At 32.2% G+C, this 23,783-nt stretch overlaps 1 protein-coding gene across 2 annotated transcripts in view; it reads right to left on the bottom strand.

Moving 5' to 3' along the window:
* The window catches only part of LOC149421694 (uncharacterized), a 253,161-nt gene that overhangs the window by 162,863 nt on the left and 66,515 nt on the right, over positions 1-23,783 (bottom strand). Inside the window, exon 2 of one of the 2 annotated variants that reach the window (XM_089635019.1) lies at positions 9,701-9,764. The exons of the other annotated variant lie outside the window; for it this stretch is intronic. Within the exon in view, the coding sequence (XP_089491145.1) occupies positions 9,701-9,738 (38 nt within the window). The 5' untranslated portion in view covers positions 9,739-9,764. The remainder of the gene's footprint in view (positions 1-9,700; positions 9,765-23,783) is intronic. 2 annotated transcript variants of the gene reach the window in all.

Genomic DNA, 23,783 nt, shown 5'->3' with positions numbered 1-23,783 from the left:
TATTTTCAAACACGCAGACCTTTGAACTATAATTTACACCAGGCATGTTGAATTTAGAGCTTTAACATGAAAGAAATGTTATCATGCTTGGATATTGATTGAGGGTAGTTAGAATCGTAGGAATAGTACCATAAATAAGGGTTACTGTATAAAGTGAGCCCTGAAATCAATCAACAATTTGCCCTCTAATCAAAAAAACCTTTGAAATTTTTTCAAAGAATAAAGACCAAATTAGATAAATTAGGAATTATTTAAATTGTCACATTTTACATTTAAAATTATTCGAAATTATTGAGAGGATAATCAAGTTCTGAGGGCTGAATTTGGAGTGCAGATCTTCAAACTTATCTGTGCGGTCCCCCCGATCGATATATTATCGCTACTGTGAATTTTGTGGATACAAAAAAGAGTGCATTGTTCGTTTGTCTGTTAGTTCCTCTTTTCGTCGCCTGCATAAAAAAATTTGGACAAATTTTTGTTTCTTAAAAATATTTTGAATAATTATTCAGGAAATCATGTTAGACGCAAATGAACTAAATCATTCAAAGTTCATCATTCATATTAATTACCTTATATATTTATTTGAAATACTTTTAATTTCAGGAATGTTATATTAGAATGTTAGTTTAAATAGATAGACTAACATTTATTTATTATGTCTATGAGAAACAAAAAATGGCCATTTCTGTCCTCTAAAAATTCGTGTCTCTGCTAATCATAAACTTCCATTCAACACATTAGTTTTTTTGGTGTATCACTATTTGATTTCCTAACCACTATGTTTCAGCTTTTAATACTCTCTGCTTTTATAAAATTCTTTTACAAGGCCTATTGTAAAAATTCTTAATTTTTTTTCGCAGCCTAATAAAGACGTTTTACGAGAGATTCAAAATGCAATCTTCTGAAAGTACAGGATGATTACGTTTTATAGTGCAATAAAGAGAACACCTGCTGGTTACCGTATCTTCCCCACTAACTCTTATTACCACTTATGGGGAAAGTTACAGGTGTTTATTATGGAATGAAGTTTTTCGTTCTTATTAGGTTACCAATTCCTCCGTCCCAAGTCTAATGGAAAAACGTTGCGCTGAAAAAAGTCACGTTCATTTGTAAATTTAAGCGAACGAAAATAGAAGGATAAATAGGATTCTAAGTAAACGATATCCATTTCCTAACTTACAAGTGTGGATGTCAACATTTAAATACACAATATTGGATAAATGGATTTTTAAATATTTATTGAATATTAAAAGAAATTTTAAAAATTAAAAAACAAAGGTATGATTTGAGATTTTCACGGCAAAAAGTTTTATAGTGATTATTTTGGTGTATACCTTGTTGAAAAAACCTCCTTCTTTAGCCAACGTTTCGGACAGCATTACAGTGTCCATCACCAGCGCACATCTGCCAACAACGCAAAACGGCACAATACCCCGAAAATAAACCACTATAAAATTAAAATACAAATTTTAAAAACTAAATTGATTTGTAGAATTACATAGTTTATTTTATTTTTATGGTTATAAAATTTAATTTGTAGAACTCCCATTTTAATTATTAATAATATTATTATAAATTTTACTAAAAACAGTTTATTGTGAGCACACGGCAGAACTTGATTATAAACTTTTTTAGTGTTAACTGAATAATTAAATATATTAATAAAAACTTCTGAAAATTATTGGCCTCGAATACTTAAGAAAATTGTACAAAAAATATCATTTCTATTTCTTTCGTAGTGAAACTATTTTATACTTTTTTTCACTTATTATATTTTTAAACGATACAATTATTCTTTAAACTATGGTTATATATGCAACATTTGGTGGAGGGGTGAGAGAGGCGATTAACAGGGATGGTAGACAATGATTTTATTAAGATGTGAAAAAAGTGTAACCTTCAATATTTCAGAAATATCATTTGCGTATAACCAAATAAAATATTCGTCTTTCCAAGGTGGAAGCAATAACGCCATATCAATTTTTTCTGTCATATGCTTATTCAATTTTTTATCTGCACTTATACAAGTTTCTTGTAGAAGCCATGGAATCCATCACATAATAATTTCATAAAGTTTTGAAGTAAATTTTCCGAACAAAATTAAATTATCTTCTTATAGGGCTTCCGGAAAATGTATCGACAGGGTGAAAAGGTCCGTAAATGTTCTTAAAAAAACATCGTTTTTCTTCTTGAAATTTTAGCAAAGTGTTCAATATAATTCTGTTTCTGGTTATGGCTATAGTTATGGTTTGTTGGTACTTCGTGTTGGTTATACTCTATTTTATTATTTAAGTTAAAAAAAGGAGGGTAAAATTTTATTTAATGTTACAAATATATATTTGTGTCTAAACGGAAAGCTAAACTCAAACGCGTCACTCAAACAACTCACTTTTCATGTTTATTATTTCAAATATTTGCATTGGTCATGAAATGTAGGAATACATTTTTCTGACTTATATTTCATATAGTTCAAATCCTTCCAAGTTTAAGAAGGTATTTCTGAAATATTTAACACTTTATACATATTAGTTCAGTTAGTATTCATGGAAACATCCACAGGCAACAATTTTTAATGTTTAAAGAAATTTCAACGATGTTGAAATAGTTTAAAGAAACTACTTCTCATTTGAACAAAACTCTCGAATACACACTAATCATTACATTGTTGCCGCAATGAAACTGGTTCAAATCGAATTTTTACGAGTATACCAAGGGATTCGATTTCTTCACAACCGACAGATTCAAAACCAAATTATTTTACTGCGCAGGTCATTGTTTTATTGAAAATAACTTAAAAATAATGAATCAATCATTTTCATTTAATTTGAGCGTGTAATTATGAAAGGTTATTAGTATGTTATCTATTAAAAAGTCCCTCAAAACTTGCGAACTTCCATGAATTTAAAGGTTTAAATTTTGAAATTCGCCTGGCGTGTTATAATTTGATAATAAAAGTTGGCAGGCGAGTCAATTCCCTAACTCGTTTAACTTTTTGTTTCACCAACGTCATTACCTACGCAAAACTTCCCAACCGCTTTTGCTTTCTAAGGAATTAAGCCGGCCTGATTATTAAAGGCCATAAAACAATAATTTGTATAGGGGAACTAAGTTTAAGAACGGCAGTTATGTCGAATAAGTTTTGTTAAAAATTGTTATCATCTTTACGTCACAAAAATTATAATTAAACCACTATGACTAATATGGCTAATGATCTCTCTTATCGTGTAACAGGCCCGCTCATCTAGATTAGACTTCCCTCAGCTCTTACATCTCCAGAATTTGGCTGAATTTAAACGGGCTTTAAAGCCCAAATTTTGTCCTTAAGGACAAAATTATTTAAAAATCTAACCATTCATAAATCTTAACTTCTTTTCAAAATTTTGCAACTAACCATATTATAAAAATTCCGGTAATCGTTTGGTTTCGGTTGCCTCCTTATTGTACCTTTTTTGAATGTCTGCTCAGAAGATTCTCATTTCTGTTTTATATTATGTTTTGGTTTAATGTTCTCGTTTTGTTCTGTCCTGTTGTTTGTTATTGTTATTCTAAATGTTGTCATCACTTTGTATAAACAGTATATTTAGTGTTATAATATTAGATCTCTATTGGGTAAGGCACACTAATACTGAATTACCGTTTTATAGTAAAGCGCACTTGAAGTGAAATGACACTAAACTGCGCTATATAAATGCCATGTTATTATTATTATTATGGCTGCCACTTTAAATAGATTCCCTTTCAAGCGAACAACAATTCGATATTTTTCATCGATGACTGAAAAAGACAACTTAATATATGTAATTTTATACGAAAAATCCCGTTCCCTCAAGAGTTGGTATGAAATCAACATGTCGTAAAGATGATCAACACACCAAGAATGCGGGCAATGGTACGACATATGCAACACCGCTCCAGCGCCGCACCGACTCGTATATAGGTTCCAATAGAAATATATGAAACGGATCTCTTTTGGTATCACGCTTTCTTACTACATTTTTCTTATTTTAAGTCCTTACCTACCAGTGAGGAAGCAGGCTAACACAAATATAGTATTAAAAAAAGTAAACACGCCATCTGTATGTTATAAAAATAGTGTCGGCGAGCGCGTTTGTGTATTTTTTGTTTGGTAGCACTGAAGCTCGCGTGGTATGATGAACCAATACCACCGCGAATAGATAGAACGCTAAAAGAGTTGGTACCGAAGATTATATAAAGTTTTAAAATTAGTAAGTAGTCCTGTACTACTCACTAATAAGAATACATCTTGAGAGTACAGCTTGCATCCAAAAACTTATTTTCTAGTTTTATTCATTTAATAAACCAAAACTTCATCTGAAATCAAAATATCTATAAGTCGGTTCTTAAATACCCACCTCTATAATTATAAACCATTTGCTTTGCGTAACATTTAAAACTAATTCAAATAAGTAATAATACAATTTATCCAAATAAAACTCCACTCAATTTCATTACTTTTCAAATTTTCTTGAAGAGAGATATCATAATATTAAATAAACGCTACGATATCACACTTGTAAACCACCACCATCTTAATCCGGAAAAGGAACGTACAAACAAATTTACAGACAGACGAAATGCCAAACGGTCAAAGTTAAAAGAGGACTACACTACGCTCAGCCATTATTTTTTACATTAGCTCCACATAAGAGGCCATGATGAAAATGAAATCCAACGGCGCCTATGACATCTTTGGGGATGCTGGATGGAAGGTATATTTAGGGAAAGGAAGGAGAGGAAGTTCTGGAAAGGAAAATGCTATTTGGGATGGATAGGCATCTGGGGTCATGTGTCCAGGAATGACGGACGTATGAATCCACACCCACTACGGTGCAAAGCAATGAGTCGAGAGAATCCGGCTGGAGAAGGGTCTCCCTCAGCCAGTCTCTTTTGATCCTGCCCGCCATATAGTAGGTGGCCAAACGCATCCACCCCCAAGAACTAAACAAAACTCATCCCATGAATCCGGACATCCCTGCTAATTCACCAAACGTAGCAAACAACTTGAGGTGACCCCAGGAGCGGCGGTCTCCTTACCCTCCTCCTAAACTACATAGTACTGTGCAGCTTGCAACAATAAATATTTTTCAAAATGGCCTTCGTTGATATGTTCTGTAAATATTCCAGGGAATTCCCGTTTCCCACCATTTTTTCGCTCTGAATATTAACTTCCAATGGGACTGAAATATGAGATGAGCTCAACCGGGGCGCGAGAGCCAACGTAAATTGATACACGCAACAACAATTTTAAATTTAAATTCCACATATAAAATTGACTGAATGCTGAACATGAAATATCTATCTCAATCATAACTGACCTAGAAACAAGTAGAATGGAGTATATTCATATTAATTGAAGTTATTAAGTTTTCTGAGAAACATGTTAGTACACTTATTATTTTTATTACATATATCCACAAGCTTATGAAGATTAGTATAAAATCTGAGATAAAAAATAACTTTAATTAAAAAAAAATTGTGTTTATCTAAAAATCTTAACTTGAAAGTATTAAAATGACGTCGGTATAAACATTTCGACTGTGACAGGATAAATCATCACAATGATAATTCATCACATCTTTAAAAAGTAATATAAAGTCATGGAAAGTGATGAAACAAAAACTTTACTAACTTAAGTAGGTTAGGTTGGTTAAAAAAAAAATTTTTTCATCGTTTCTAATGACTTTATATCACTTTTTATAAGTGTGTTGAATTGTCACTGTGTTGAGTTATCATGGAAAACATTTCGAGACGTTGAAATACTTTCTTTTAATTGTTTACTGAATTAAAACTGAAAGGCATCATTCGACAGTAAGTAAAAATCCAATTTTACTAAATCTTGTAACTATTACCTCTTAGAAACATTATATATTCACTGTGTCTTATGAAACCATGTTCAAAACAACGAAAAGCCAATTTTATTATCGAGGACCGCATTTATTTATGAACGTGAAACATGCAACAAAAACAACAATGTTTTCAACTTAACTTCAAGGCAATATACTAAATGTATCTTGGGAAAAACTGAAGTCATAACAAAGTAGACTGTAATATATCATACTCCCTATTCCCTACACCCTACCCCCTCTGGGTGTTATAAAACATGTTTCAATTTTATTATACAACTTTGACAGCTTTCCTTTTTCCTAGAATCCACAACATTTGTATATATATTGTTATAATTGAAATAAAATACTAAATAAATGTTTTATACACAATATTTGTAATAACATAATGTGAGTCGTCGGCTTGCAAAACCCGCTCCGGAATTTTTCGGAAATCTGTAGATGTCACGAAAAACTGTTTTGAACATGTTTGTGCTAGATATCAAAATAATTACACATCATTTTATAAACATAAATTATTTATTTATTTTTAATTTACTTCAAGAATTTAATGTGGATGTATCAGAACCAGCAGAAATTCAAGAGCGGGTTTTGCAACTCGAGGAATCATGTTTATATAACTCGTACGTACGAATATCTATGTTTTAACAGCATCAATCAACAACATCAGTTTAAGGCGAAGCTTAATGCTAAATCACTATTTTGATTCATCTTTAATAATAATTGGATGACTTGTATAGCGCCGTTTTTGTGCAAAATCACCTCAAGGGCGCTGTACAAACTTATAATACATTTCTACAGTGATCTATGTTATTACTTAACTATTTATGGAGATAATATACAGTACAATACTTACCTGGTGGGTCATTTGAGATTAGCACTTAATTAAACGTTGAATATAACTGGACTTTCTCTTAGGAATGGTATATTTAATTTAAGGGTACGACAGCTTAAAAGGGTAAGTTTTTAGTTTAGACCTGAATTCTGTTGAACTTGTTATGGATCTTAGTTCCGAAGGGAGTTTATTCCAAGTCTTCGGCCCAGATACTCCGAAAGCGCGATCACCAAACTTAGTATTTGGCTTGCGCATAGGCTCTATCAGTCTGCCTACAGCTGATGATGTTGCTGATCTTGCTTCATAACGAATTGGTGAACATTATGAATACCAAAAAATATGCATTGGATAAATTGAAGGTTTTCCTATCGTTTCGCTTGAGTAGAATACAAATAAAAAAATAAATTACTCAATAAAAAATTAAAATGTAACATACAAAAAAAATATATTTTTCCGACAAAAATGTATGAACGCGTAAGGGTAACAACTTAAAAAAAATACAGTATTATAGCTAAGATTATCTGTGACAGTTTCACTTGATTAACTTTTATGCTTTCTTATAAAATTATTTACAAGATTAATAAAAACCTTTTTTTGCTTGAAATAGAACGTTTCCAGACTCCGTTTTTTCAATCGATTTTAATACCTATTACCTACAATATAAATTATTCAAAGAATATACATATTTTTGGCTTGTAGCTTCCTCTTGAGCCTAGATAGAAATATTTATATCATTTCAAGTATCTTCCAAGAACACACTAATATTTAATTAAATTTTAATCAATGCACCTTTCACAGTATTAAGTTTTTTTGAGTTGGTATACGTACTGTATTTCCAAAATAAACAATGTTTTTTATGAATTATATAGTAGTTATATAGTGATAATCCAACATCTACACCTCTTTCCTATCTAGGTCATGTATATTTTTTTGTTCTGTATTCAAACTTCAGACCGTTAATTAACAACAAAAATGCTTTGAAATCAATCTCTTTCAATACCAACCACAAAACAAATATGAACAATCAGTACCTATGGAACGAACGCACGAAATATTGTGTAGGTACCTAAATCAAGCGTGAATTTATGTGTGGTCGTTTTGAAAACAATTGAAGTTGATTTTTTTCATTCCCGCAGAGAAAATAGCGCAATCAGTCTACAGCAAATGAAAAATATACTCTTTGTTATGATTAAGTTTTTGTCATATTTTTCCGTAGTTTTGAAAACAATAATACAAAAATATATTTTATAGTTTCCTTAATAAACCATCAACATCCATGTGTCTACTTTTCGTTTGCTTTTTTTAATACAAAATTTAATAAGGGTTTATTAGTACCTAGCAAGCTATAAAACGGACTTTATACAGAGCTAACCAAAATATCGTATCGTTTATTATGGCTGTAATAGCGTTTTTTGTGAATTATAGTCACTTTTTTCATTGAAAAGAATGGTATCACGATTTTCGTTTTTAAAATGCATATATTTATTTTAATGGTCACGTATGTAACTAATTACCTAATATTATTGATAAGATGCAATAAAATTGTCATGTTAATTTAAAGTAAAAATATTCTTATAAATTTACCATATGTGTTAGTATAAAGTGCTCTATATCGATCCTGACCGGAATTTCGATTAATGGTATTGGTATTGAGATCAGCCACTACAGTTTGGATAAATCAATCAAACTGATTGAGAATTAATAAAAAATCTATTTGAAATAGCTAAACACTCATTAGAAAGTTATGTTCTAGAGTGTTACACTTATATTCGAGCAAAAAATCATATCTGTCTTCTTTATAAATAAAATGTAAATGTTCCTTTGTTCAAAACCTTAAATCTTAAAAGTTCTTAAAACCGATTGCTTTGAAATTTTGACACAACGTTACATTCGAATACGAATGTGTTTTTACATACGCATATTATATAAATGTCACCTGTGACAGGTAAAAACTTATTTTTTTTAAACAGTGCCATCTGTTGGACGTAAAAGCAAAACGCGCTATTGTTTTTCTATCTACACAGACAAAATGAGGCACAAAAACGCATGGCGGGGTACAGCTAGTGAAATAATTATAATTATAATAATCTAAAACAACGAACCGTTCATGGAACAATACCTCATTTCATAGAAGAAGAAAAACCAGCAAATGCAAAGAAAATGTTAAAATAGATTGAGTCCAAAAACACATTAAAGCTTGTGATTTCACGGGAGGTGAATAAAACATTATAAAAGCCTTTTTGAAATAGGTATATTCTTTTAAATCACAAAAGACTAAATCCGCCTCAGCTCAAGACCCCTTAGTAACCAATACTCGGATAAGATCTGTATTTTTTAGTGAAGTATATCTTTGTTTCACTTCACTGGAAGTGCTTTGTGTTGTTGTGTCTATAAAAGAAATTGACTTCAAACATAAGTAAAGTGTTCTTCTCAAAGTATTAATTTCTAATAATGTTCTACGACAAAAGTTCTCTGGTTTCCATATTATCAAAGACAGCTCGATTTATTAATTGAAACTCGTTATTTTAACCACTAATTTATTCACCTACCGGTTTCGCTTGTTTTAAGGTAAAACTTAAAGTAGCTTGAGCTAAGCGAAACCAGGTTGTAAATAAATTACTGGTTAAAATACTTTATATTTTAGGTAAAAGGCATTAAAATTGCTTGACAAACGGAGTCTATAAACGTTCGATTTCAAGCACAAAACTGGTTTTCATTTATTTTGTAAATAATTTTATAAGAGAGCAAAAAGTTAATCAAGTGAAACTGTCACAGATAATCTTAGCTATAATACTGTATATTTAAAAAAAAGTTATTCCCTTTACGCGTTCATTCATTTATTTTGAAGAAAAACAAACTTTAGTAGTGGAGTTATTGTATTATTATTTTTTGTATTCATAATGTACACCAATTCGTTATAAAGATTAATCAAAATAGTGATTTAGAATTAAGCTTCGCCTTAATGCGCAGACAATAAAAAATATTACAACACAAGACTTACATTCGTTTTCCTTTGTACCGATTGATCAATAGATGCATGCCAGGATGTTCAGCGTAACTCACCTCTGTAAATAAGAAGAAAACATAATTTAATAAAAGCTCGCATGGTGTTTTTTTTTCCTTTTCAAATCCGTGACAATGGACAACAAAGCATTCAAAGCTAATATTCAATACGAATCGCGTACTTCGGGAATATTTTATTATGAAATTCCGTTGAAACTGCTTTATAACACGAAGCATACAAAGAAAAAAATTATATAATCCCATGAAAATATGAACGATGAGATCATATCATCTTCTAGAATGTTGGTATTCATAAGAATAAAAGAGAAAGAAGTTTCCATTCAGTCATCAGACTCATTACGCTTTTATTACAATATTTTAAATGGCGAACTACTTAATTCTGGTTGAACATTACCTTTAAATAGTTTGTAAACGTTTTAAGCAAATGTGCAATAAGAGATCGAATAAAATATGGCAGAAGCGGAGGATAGAGGATATTTACAATATTTTGATCAAATATTAGTAGCTCACCAGGACGATACTTCGAACAACTTCCATACTGGAACAAACACAAAATGTTTTTTGTTGTTTATCATATGCTAAGTTAAAAATCCCAAGTTTACCTATTTATTTTGAACTTTTGCACCGACACGTCACACACTGGGTGAAATAGAGTTTCTAACATCGATTAAATGGCAAAACTCAAACTCCTGAATATCATGAAAAACTCCTGCATCATTATGTTATAGTTGGAGACATCGGCGTATCAGACAAAACTCCTGCATCATTATGTGGTAGTTGGAGACATTGACGTATCAGACAAAACTCCTGCATCATTATGTGGTAGTTGGAGACATCGGCGTATCAGACAAAACTCCTGCATCATTATGTGGTAGTTGGAGACATTGACGTATCAGACAAAACTCCTGCATCATTATGTGGTAGTTGGAGTAATCGACGTATCAGACAAAACTCCTGCATCATTATGTGGTAGTTGGAGACATCGGCGTATCAGACAAAACTCCTGCATCATTATGTGGTAGTTGGAGACATCGACGTATCAGACAAAACTCCTGCATCATTATGTGGTAGTTGGAGACATCGGCGTATCAGACAAAACTCCTGCATCATTATGTGGTAGTTGGAGACATCGACGTATCAGACAAAACTCCTGCAACATTATGTGGTAGTTGGAGACATCGGCGCATCAGACAAAACTCCTGCAGCATTATGTAGTAGTTGGAGACATCGACGTGTCAGACAAAACTCCTGCAACATTATGTGGTAGTTGGAGACATCTACGTGTCAGACAAAACTCCTGCATCATTATGTGGTAGTTGGAGACATCGACGTATCTGACAAAACTCCTGCATCGTTATGTGGTATAAAGAGACATCGGCGTATTGATTAAATGCTTAAACTTAATGGTAACTAAATAAAAAAATTTGCCTCGAGTTTTGTAGTAGACAAAAAAAAAGTTGTTTATGAAATGACATTGAAAATCCAATTTGTACCTACTTACATTGTACTTTCGCACCGACGACGCGTCAAACACTGGTTGATATGGTGTTTTTAGCATTGATTAAATTGTAACATTCAAACTCTTCAACAACATTGAAACTTATTGCATGGAGTAATGTGGTATATGGAGACATCGTGTATTAATTACAAAAAAGATTAGCGCAAGCGTTAATGAAAAACGACAAATCAAGCACTCCATGATTGTTTTAAACATCTTCCAAAGATGCAGCATGGTATTTAACAATTAAAGCACTTACTTATTTTGTAACTGTTTCATAAAAATATTTGTCAGCTTTATGTAAAATATTTAAAACAGCTTTCCATTCGAATATATTAAGTTTGGTCAACGGTGTATAGTAAATTACAGTTTTTTTTTCAAAACCAAACGTACCAATTTGTTAAAAACCGAGAAAGTAGTATAATTCATTAGGAAAATATGTTTTTAATTCATTTTTGTATGTATTGGTCATTAACTATGTAGTAATTTGAAGTATTTTATTTTTCATTACGTTAACGCCGGGATTAAGATTTCTCACATTGTGCGTTGGTTCGAACCAGGGCCCGCGGCATCTGTGTATAAATCAACCCTCATTCATGGATCGTATCACTTTTATTCGGAATATTCATTTTTGTTTATTGTGAAGAATATTCGTAAAATCTTTTTGTTCTAAGTCTATAGTATATTAATTTTACTGAAAACGGATTTTCATTGTGAGTGAAACATTGAACAAAACATACTAGAAAATGAGCCTAAAGCAGAGCCCCGGCAAGGCTCAGTTCCTCGATTCAATTCCTAGATGTGACCGAAACTTTTTCTGATTTTTTGTTTCTAATTTTCATTTGAGAGTCGCTAACATTGTCTTCATGGAATAAATATTACAATTTAACGTTTTACCATAAGTTAAAAAAATATATATATTCATCTTAGACTTGCGGAAAAGTCAATGGATATCGCACATTAAAAATAAAAATTGGTATATTTATACAATACACTATATAAATTGCATTTAGTTCGGGAAGAATCGTGCAATCAAACATAAAGATAACTGCTAATAAAAATACGTGTTAATAAAATGAAGATGGTGTTAATAATTCTTAGTAGAACTATGATAGGGTTAAATATGACCGAATGGGATAGGATAGGGATATCCCCGACAATGCTGAAGTCCTAGGTTCAATTCTTAGATGCAACCGAATCTTTTTCTGATCTTTCTGTATCAAATTTTCGTTTGAGAGTCGCTGATATTGTCTTCAATGATTAAAGAAATACTTTTAACTCTACTCTAATTAATTTATTTTATTTACGCAACATTCTTAAATTTTATCTCACTAAAATATTCAGTAAGGTTCCTATTTTGTACTAAACAAAATAATATATATTAAATCAAATTAATTTCACATCCTCTGTTAGCCCCATTCTAAGAGCTCAACTTGTCAAGAGTTCGGGCTGACGCGGCCCCAAACGAAGGCATGTTCCAGTTATCACATTTCACATTCATATCCCTGACACGAATCTGTATGAAGGCGGAAGGGTTGGTTGTTCCTCGCAAATTACAAAGTTACTCGGCCGAAAAATTTTCCCATTACAACTGTTTTACTTTCCCGGCGCCACGACTTTCCCTAATGTAAAACGTCTAATAGAATTCGCCCTGTTTGCGGGTAGTTTCAGATTTAAATGTGTGTTTCGCCTGCTTTTGTGTGTGCTCGTATGTAAAAGTACATGCCATATGGCATAATGTGAGTGTGGTGTGCTCGTATGGCACATGTCATGTGGCACGTTGTTAGTAGTTGTGTGAGGCGTGGTTTTTGCTAAAACATGTTATCTCTACGTCCATCAAATGACAAAGTCAAGTAAGTAAATATTTACAGGATATTAAAGAAAACCTTATTATGACCTGATTCCTTTTTATCTATGTTGTTTCAAATCTACACTTTTAGCAGAGAGCATACTATGTATTTTTTTAAATAAAAATAAAGTTTATATCTACTATGAACCGTTGAAATCAAAGTAATATATTTATCTACAATTTTCTTTTTAACAGTCATTTAGAATTTGACTTTTTCACTTTGAGAGTTTATTTATTTCATTTAAACGCCCATAGGGTTTTTACACACAATGCATTTGTTTTAAATACAATAAAAATTAATAAATTAAAAATGTATAAGAATATACAGATTATAAGATTTAACAATGCATAGGCTAACAAAATATAGGTAACATGAAACATAAGAGTTTACGAAACGTAGGTAACATGGAATTTGTTGAAGTGAGTGAAATAAAAATAGATGATCTGCCAATAACCTCCGAATTAATTGAATAAAAAAGTATAAAATTGGTGTTTACATTAGCCTATAAACTATGTAACTTTAATTAACAATCTCTATTAAGCAAGATTAGGATAGGAATCGACAAAAGGTCTAATAGAAAAACATTTATATCTAATTAAACTGAGTTTAAATTTTGACACTGATTGGCAGCGTTAAACATCGAATGAACTGTACTTATTACTAAATCTGTGTAATCTTTGAATAGGCGAGTTTACGAAATAATTGTTAGCAGATTTCGGAACGTTATCCAGGGCATTCAGTCAAGTGTCCTGTGTAGGTACTCGCAACGAAATAACGCCTGTAAATCTATGGACTTAAATCGATTTTCGAAAAACTGTGAGAGACCACGACTAAAATTCCACGCGTTGCGTTACTTGTAATGGCTTAAGATGTAATTAGTGACCAGATTTGATGAGATCGTTTATTTTTCCTTTGTCATACTCTGGCCGACTTCCCTTTTACGATATTCCCCAATTGCGGGTAACGTATGAAATAAAATGGAAAAAAACCTTTAACAAAACAGACATTTAATGATAGAAAGTAATAACGGTTCAATTATTTAGACAGGTGATCAATATCGAACCACGCTCAAGCTTATTCTTTTTACGTTAGCTCCACACAGGAGGCCCTGAGAAAAATATTTTTCCTGTAATATACTCTCAAATGTACTTTGTGGTTGCTGTGTAAAGGGTATTTATAAGGAAATGAAGGAGAAGACTTTCTGGAAAGGAAAAGGTGTGAGTGGTGGGTAGGAATCTGGGGGTCAGTGTGTCCAGGAGTGACGGATGTAAGAATCCATCACTCCCACTGCGGGGCCTGGTGATGGGTAGCATGAGGCCGTCTGGAGACTGGAGATGTCAGAAGGTCTCCCTCAGCCGGTCTCTCCAGACAAACCTCGCCACATGAGCCCGACACCTCCCCCAAATAACCAAAGATAGCAAACCACTCGGGGCGGTATGGCTTAAGTCTCGGTTATCCAATGAATGGTCCCCGGGGCGGCGTACCAATACCCGTCTCGCAAATTTGAAGAGTCTTATGGCGGTGTTTTGCGATTTGAAAAAATACACAAAGTGACTAATCACATATAATTTTTTATCAAATACGCCTTTCAAGCTAACTGTCATTTTGCATTCAAATTCGCAATCGGAAATAATTAATTAACTCATGGCAATCACGCAAATGCCGCCGCACCTGTTGACAAAAGGCAATATTATCCAACAAACAGCATGTTTACTCCGCCACAGGCAGAGAAAAGTAATTCATCAGGGTAAGAGGAATAGAAATATACAGCAGGTGTAAAGCAATTTTTCAGCAACTACTCGATTCGATTATCGGTTTAAAGTTTAGTTAAGTGGAGCGGCGTGTGTAAAGCATATACCTGTGCTAGGCATGCATAAAATATCGACGATAACCTCGCGTGGCACGGAAGCCAGCGAAAGGGTTTTAGTGTGATTGGTTTAAAAAGTTCAAATTAATTTTAAGCACGAAATGTGTACTGTACGAACTCGTATCAAAAGATAGAATTGAGGTTGGGGTGGTTGGATGTTCCGACTACGGTTTTCAGCCTGTTGAATCACCTGTTAGCAACAGATACATATTTACATACACAAAATTTTAGTATGCAATTCATGTAATTACTGTTACATTAATGTTCGATTCCTTACAGAGATTATTTAATATTTCCTTTTTTAATTCGACCATTTGGTATTTTATCCCTTTGTTACGTTCGGGTGCCGATAAAGGTGGTTGTATTGTTGATTGTGGTTCCTACAACGAACTGTCAAATCGGGATATCAATTTTATGTTACCTATCAATGTGAAGAAAGATTAATAAAAGAATTTCTTTGGACAAATTGTAATTGCCAATTTGAAAGAGTAAAAAATTTTTTCTTCTTCAATGTAAACACCCACTAAACTGCCAAAGCAGTTTGTCAGGAAGTCACGTTCACAATATAAATAGGTAAGTAGGTACCTAAATACCCACTGACAAATCTTATGATTTCAGAGAAAATTTTGTTTTTCTACTTATTGTCAATAGAACTAAAAGCTTTATATGCATAGACTAAATTAGACTAGACACGGCATATTCATTTAAAAATAACCCCAACACAATTTTGGTTTGGTTCACGTGCACATTTATGAAAAGGCCCACGAATTGTGTCGCAATGTGAGTTGTGCATTGTGCATTGCGTTTTACCTTTTGTTGGTCTAGAGTAAGCTATTTTGCTTCTCAGCTATGCTGGGTAAGTTCATTTTTTCAATCACAAAAATAACCCAGTTCCAAATTTTTAAATTTGAATTATGTCCATAATACAACACCTCTGACAACAAATTCTCCGTGGTTTCGCTTACGAGTTTGAACGCTTGTACAAGGAGTTTAAACAGAGTAGGGTTGTTAAGTTCATCTCCATATTTGTGACGTACGCTACGTGGCGTTATTTTTTTAATGAATTTAACTAGACAGGGCTAATCTACATAGTATAATACATCAATGTTTATATGGTTTTATTATGGTTTGTTCCTTAAAGAGATTTAATAACGTGTTGTTTAAGTATTATGAGATAAGTAATTGTGACTGTCTTTCACAAGTTGATGCACGGAATATGGTTTTCCGTTCCGTTAACATTCCGTGCATGCTTCAGAATCTCAAATAATTCCACCATGTGAAAACTACTTAATCCGGTTAAATGGAGTTCCTCACGTGCAAATATTTTAAATCATAGTCGTTTTAAAGAAACCCTACAAAATACCAGTTTTAAATAGATGTTGCTAAAAAATAAATGTACTTTTTTATTTATATTTATTTAATATTATCATATAGGTACAAACTTATTACAATAATTATTTTGAAAATTTGTAGTCTACTATTATTCACAACGTTTGTTTGGTTTTCAAAGTTTTCTATTTTCCGACAATTTATTTATTTATTTATTTGCAAAAACAGTACAAAAACCAATACATTGCAAAAGCGGTAAACAAATTATGGAAGAAAATTTTATACATAAGTATACAGTTAAGACATATGCAAAAGCGGTAAACAAAATATGGAAAAAAAATTATACTTAAGTATACAGTTAGAACAAATACAATATTTTGCGCTTAAATTCGTTGTAGGACATATGGAAAATATCCAAGTTAGCTGGAAGGAAGTTAATTAACCTAGTGAGTCTTCCCAGGGGCATCACCATTGGTAAGTTAGTTCTGGACCTGGGAAGAATTAAAAGCCTGTGTTGGCGGCCTCTCGTGAAATTATCCGGGAAATAAAGTCCTTTTTTTGACAGAATGTCTGGAATTGATAGTAAACCATTCAGAAGCTTGTAAGCCATCAACAATAATGCGACGTCCAATTCAATCCAATTCCAAGAGTACTAAATGTCCTTGGCTAGGAAAGGAGAACGGGAATCCGTCTTTCGATGTACCTTGTCTAAAAACGCCTTGCGGTTCACTCTACTGTACATAGTTACATAAAGCATCATACTATTACAACAGAATGACGTGGTTAACTAATACTTGTAATCCAAAATAAATTGAAATCACCGATAAATTAAATTAATTGAAAACTAGTGTTGTAAAAGAATGTTCTCAGGGCCATTGGAAGTCGTACGCGTTGGTGATTTGCATAAAACACGAACCCAACCAACGGAAAGGCATGTAGAACGGAGCGGAAGGAACGCCATGGGCGCTCCAACGATTTTTGATTATCCATTCGTATTTTTATTTTGATAAATATTAAGGATCGGAACGGAAAATTTACCTAACCCAATAGTGCATGAGCGGTGAGTTAAGTTATTATTATGAATTTATTTCAATATACGTAATGGTATTCAGCAATTATTAATATTAAAAATGCTGCACTAGGGCTAAGACTATTTTTTTTCTTTTTTTTTTTTAAAAAAGAAAGACAAACATTCCCGGGTTACGAATAACTTGACAATATTTGAAAATCTCCTACTACCACCACAGTAAGCGGAAAATGTTGCTTGTCTTGTGATGGAGGACTTAGCCGGCCGAGGAATTGAACACACTACGCCTGGGTGAGACCCAAGCGCGATGTCAACTCGGCCACCGACCGGTCAAAAAATACTAGGCTTATACCACAAAAAATCATGGGGTTTCATTGCGTTGTTTCCATTCGAGTCCAAATAACTTATCTTTCATTTTGCCACAACTTGACAACTTTTATGTTCTAAATGAAAACATTCATTGAAAAAATTATAGAACCCATTTTATTCCAATAACAATATAAATGCAGTGCTCGAAAAACTATACGAGATGTTAAGAGACGTACCTGAATTATTTTAATCAGTGATTCCGAAGCTTATTTGGAGTCTTAAATGTAGCCGGCATTTCGGTCTCCGGTGACTTTTGTATCACCAAAAACATTTGAAAAATCGGTAGGCGGCGGATTGGACTATTACTCGACAGAACGAACAATCACAAATAATCAAAATAAAACAACAAAAAATGTCGCCAGAGACAAAATTTCTTTTACACTTTAACTCCAAATAAGGTCAGTAATCGCCGGTTAGAAATTTGTCAGGTACGTCCCTTACCCCCACTATTTGTAAAAGGATTATCAATCGTAGTGGTCCAATAAATAATATTGCATTGTTATTATATTCGTGTTCTACTTACACAATGACTAATCTTATTCTTAATCTGATAGTATTATTGTCCTAGCGTCTGGACGATATAGGCCTTCTGATTGGTTAAAATTAAATTAAAATTGTCTGTTTCGGGTAAATTCACCTAACTTGAAAATTAAGACACGATTTCATACTAAAATAAGATCGCCTCATAATAATACGAGATTTCTTCAAAAACATCGTTTCTGCTCATATAATTTTTGGATAATATCGAAGAAAATATGTTTTAGAAAGTTCATAATCCATTGGATTAATTACATTACAATGAAAATTATCCACAGTTACGTGATTATGTTTGACGTTTATAAAAAAATCACGCCTTCCTTCAATGGCCGATACGCACGGCTATAGATGGCCAACAGAGCGCACCTCTGGCGGTATAAAAACGAACCAAATGAAAGGCGCGAATATTTAAATATGCAGCTCACAATATTTGACTACTTACGATTAACAAGCGTTTAATAAGAAAATTTCTTCTGGAAGCTTATCACTTTGTAATGGCATTTTTCATTATTATTTAATAAATAAATAATATTTATATTTTTTGTGTTTATTAATTATATCTGATTTTATATTGACATGTTTTCTAATTTCTAAAATTTCAAAATTGTAGAAGTATTTTAAGACCTGAATTTTTTATCGAAAGTGTGATCATTATTCAAAAGATGATTTGCAAACTCAGATTCACTATTTCCATTTAGAGCCCTGCGATATTCTTTAGTTCTGACTTCAAAGTTTCTATTGGTTCTACCTTTGTAAAAGAAATTACAATCATCCCAATTGTGTTTTTAAACTCCTGATTTTTTTGTTTGAATTTTGCTATCTTTATTATTAAGAATATATTTCTTCATTGTTCTTAGTGTAAAACGCCAGTTGAATAGTACCAGGATTGTTTTTATATATAATTTTAGAAGTATCGTTATCCACAAACAGAATCCTACGCCATTGTTTATTTCTTTCTTTAGAAAGACCGTTTGAAGAGAATATGTTTAATTTTTTTATTTAGTATTTCAACTATCAATTTATTAGAATAACCGTTATTAAATGCTATTTGTCTTATGAATATATTGTTTTATGGTTATATGCTATTTGTTTTTTTCAGGTCTTAAAATACTTCACTATAAATAATTTTTAAATTTTAGAAATGAGGAAACATGTTAATATAAAAGCAGATATATTTTAAAAAAAAATTTATATAAACTCTCTTTTAAATATTTTCCCACTTAACTGGTCTTTCCCGTCTAACGATATTGTAATTCCTAATTATTATAAACCCAGCCTACTCTTACCCCTCCCCCCTCCTTCCACTTCTTCTTTCCCAATTGCAATCTATATTTAATTTTTGACTTCGGTGTATACACAATAAAATGTAAACATTATATTTATTTATTTATTGGACAATTTGCATAGCGCCGCTTTTATGAGATATCACCTCAGGGACGCTATATTGTAATAATCTACCTTTATATATAGATTTTTACTCTCCTGATGATGTTGTATATATAATCTAACTTTAAACTTTATTAGATACAGTAACAGTTGTAGGTAAAGAATTACCACCAGTTGGAGTAAAATTAACACCTTTTAATTAAACCGACTGCTAATCTCATCGCACAATTACCCTCTTTTTATTCATAAACACGGGTAAAATTAATCAATATGTAATAATCTATTAGTTAAGTCAACTTTGTTATAACTATCTTTAATTGTTACAAACTAAACGATATTGATTCAACTTATAGACATTGACGGTTGTAACACATATTTAAGCACTGCAAGTCTCCTATGAGCTAATTATATTAGGTACTTAAGATAACAGTTAATATCAGTTGTAGAAACGTAGTCAATAATAGTGTTTAATTTGAAATAATCCATCACAAATACGTAAAATTTCATTTATTCAAACAACTGTCATTCTTATTATGCGAAACTTTAGCATGTTATTATTAATTAACTCCTTCCTGTTCCGTGTTTTAACAATATATATATACTCACCCTCTCTCTGTGAATGTCCTAATATCTATCTATTAAATGTAACTGTTGTTAATATCACTTAAAATGGGCGAAACCCAACTAAGAGCCGCCCGCAGGGCCTAGCAGAAAAAAACCCGCGGAGCGGGTTTTTAACTGCAAGTATAGATTACTGGGCAAACGAGTGAGACAGATGGATTCCCACTGACGTAATATATCGTGACTTTGAGAAAACCTTCGATACTGTTCTAACCAATAGAATGTTGGCTTAACTTAAATTTCTAGGCATGAAAGAACGGCTTCTTGAATTGACCAAATCCTTCCTCACTGGGAGTTCAAATTGATACAAGTTCAAATTGAAAACCAACTGTCGACTGAACTAAATGTGACCAGTGGTGTCCTTCAAGGATCAGTTCTGAGATCAGTTCTGTTTATTTTTTACATCAGTAAACCACGAATGTGTTATAGCGACGTCGGAACAAGTGTTCATTAAAATTCTTATATTTTTTCATTTTGTCTTTATATACGAGTTATAACGGGATAAACGCGGCTGCGTGAACACGTGTTCCGATGTGTTATGAAAGTACTAATATTTTATTAGTAAATGGTCACTTTTTTAACATGATTTTAATAAATCAGCAAAAATTTTTTTTCTAAAACACCCTTTGCATCCAATCTTAGGAAAAACTTCCTTGGAAATAGAGTTGCTTGGAACAAACATCTAAAACATGTCTTAGATTTTGCTAATATAAACCAATTTAAAGCTGTATTGGTTACTTATTTCGAGAGAAGGAAGAATTAACTTACCTTAAATTTGTTTTAAAACTCAATCACTGTTTAACTGAATAAATCAGATTTAAGCGCATTAGTAGAAAATTGCCTGCTCATTAAATAATGATTATTATTATTTCTCACCATAGTAATATATTTTTTCAACGTGCTACGTCTTCGGATACATTACAGCGTACTAAGCCATTCCAAAACGATAAATATCCATTTACATTTTATATACTGTTTTATTACACGAAAAAAATGTTGCAACCAATAAAACAAAAAAGAAAACATTTCATTTGATTATGGAAAATTTGTATTTATTTGTTACGTGTTTATAAATTATGGCGTAATTCAAAAGCAATATTGTGAGAAAATAATACTTTGAATATTTCCATTGTTCAAAGTAGCCTCGTTTGTGAATCGGAATAATTTTCATTTCTTTGTTAAAATCACGGAAAATTGACGGCAATATACTATATTGCCTTAGACAAATTACGAGTGACCAGTAAAATGGGGTGCCGTATTTCGTGCGCGAAGGTGACTTTTGAAACGACTGCGAGACACAAAGGACGGGTTGTTTCGAAGAATTCATCGAAATTCAAAGTTCATTTTTGGGTTCTGTGAAAATCCTATTCAAGTTCTGTTATTGTATCATTATAGACTAGTAGCTTGACAGAACTGAAATAATAACAGAACTTGAAAAAATCTTTCACAGAACTTGAAAATGAATTTTATTCAAATCCTCCGAAACAACTCGTCCTTAACCTTGATCCCGTAAGCTTTTAGCAATGGGAAGTGTTTGTGCATGTCTGTACCAGATGCTTATGTGATTAGGAGTGGCCAACAAGTCGTTCGCGTGCCAATTTATGATCGATCGCGGCCGTAAATTACTGACAAAATATTAAAATGTTGCCTTTTCTACATGTTAGTAGATCTACCATCATCATTTGACCCGTTAACTTTTATCAATGGGAAGTGTTTGTGCATGCCTGTACCAGATGCTCATGTGATTAGGAGTGGCCAACAAGTCGTTCGCGTGCCAATTTATGATCGACCGCGGCCGTAAATTACACATGATTGACATTGACACATTATCAAAATGTTGCCTTTTCTTACTGTTTGATCTACCGTCATCATTTGTAAAATAATATAAGTCTAGAAACAACTCTGCAAAACTGTTAAATAATTCCATTTTAAAGTATACATAGTTACCTATTAATAACACACCTAGTATAAACCTTTTAGATAGTTTTTAATAAAAACAATAATTTTGTTTACAGCATAAATCATTTGGCATCTTCACGAGTATTCGGTTCATTAGAAGAGGCAATCTGTCCAGCTAGGAACTAATGCCGACACTACAAGACATAATAAAATTGTATACATTTAACTAAATTAAAATAAAACGCTTTGTTCGCGCTACTATATAACTGACTATATTTGAAAATCTCCTACTACCACCACAATAAACTGAAAACGTTGCACGTATTGTGATGGAGAACTTAGTCAGCCGAGGAATTGAATACACTACGCCTGGGTGGAACCACCAGTTAGCTCAGCTACTGACCAATCGGTTAGGATGATTAATTTATAACTACTTCTGTATATATATCCGTACATTCATCAGTTTTCGTAATGTTCCTTGGGGTCTATTTTATATTTGGATGTGTTGTGTGGATTGCTATTTGTAAAGGGTGAGCAATCAACAATCTGACAAAACTATCGTTAAAATCGAAACGCTGACAATCTGATTTCTTTTCGAGTATAGTGTCGTATCTCTTGAAGCCGATTTCTTTTAGCATTGTTCCAGCCAACTTGTAGACTTCCGTCATGGTGACGTAATTAAATTTCTACAATATGTTGTTCCTTAAAATCCAATAATCTCTTGTTCGTGTTCTCGGTCTACTAACTCCACAGCAAATACCATATTAAGACCTCTGTATTCTGCGACAACGTTTATACAAACGTTGTGTATGTTGAATTAAAACTGGACATTTAGTTTAGTGTAATAAAATAAATATATCTATTATTGTAGAAAGCAATCACTTTGTGGTTTGACATATTTAAAATGAAATAAAATACTTTTTGTTTTAAAAACCACGAGTTTTTAATAATTTTTTGAACCGACCGGTTTCGCTTTACTCAAGCATCTTCAGGGTACAAATTATTTTATTTCACTGGATACTTAACATAGGGAGATCTGAAATAGAAAATTTACTGAGATCAAACACAGACTAAAACAGAATCAACTGAACTATACCAAAAACACTATCATGCTTATTTTAAAATTATTTTTAAAAAAAAATTATGCTACATGATATATGTTCATAATTAAATTCATATGTAACTTTGATGTAATATTAATTTTCTTATAATTAAATTATACATAATATGTAAATGAAATCCTCAGCGCGGGAGATCCCAGTGAGGATATCATTATATCTATTTGTTAAAAAAAAAAAATAATAATAAACACTTATTATTTTTATTATTATTTTAAATACATCTATTTATGTAGCATCTAAATTAGCTCTCTTTTACAATTTCATAGAATTACAATTAACAAATCGAATTTAGGTCACTGTGACGTTATGTTTGAAATAATGGAATCATCGTTAAGAAGAGACATAACCTAACTTTTAAAATCGTCTAGTAGATTTCATCATAAGCGCACACAAATAAAATGGCATGAAATCAAGTTCAGTTATTTAAAAAATATATATTTGGAAGAAAAAAAAAAATTGCATTTTCTTTATAGGTCAGTGAAACAATTATTCTATTTAGAAGTACACTAAATTCTTCACTATCTGTAATGGTGCTTAACCATTCTATACACTCATC

This window comes from Hesperophylax consimilis, chromosome 8 (assembly GCF_061612785.1).
Source record: "Hesperophylax consimilis isolate HC1 chromosome 8, BYU_Hcon_1.0, whole genome shotgun sequence".
Lineage (NCBI taxonomy): Eukaryota > Metazoa > Arthropoda > Insecta > Trichoptera > Limnephilidae > Hesperophylax > Hesperophylax consimilis.
The sequence above is the reverse complement of the archived record's forward strand: the minus strand, read 5'-3'. Positions and strand labels throughout refer to the sequence as shown.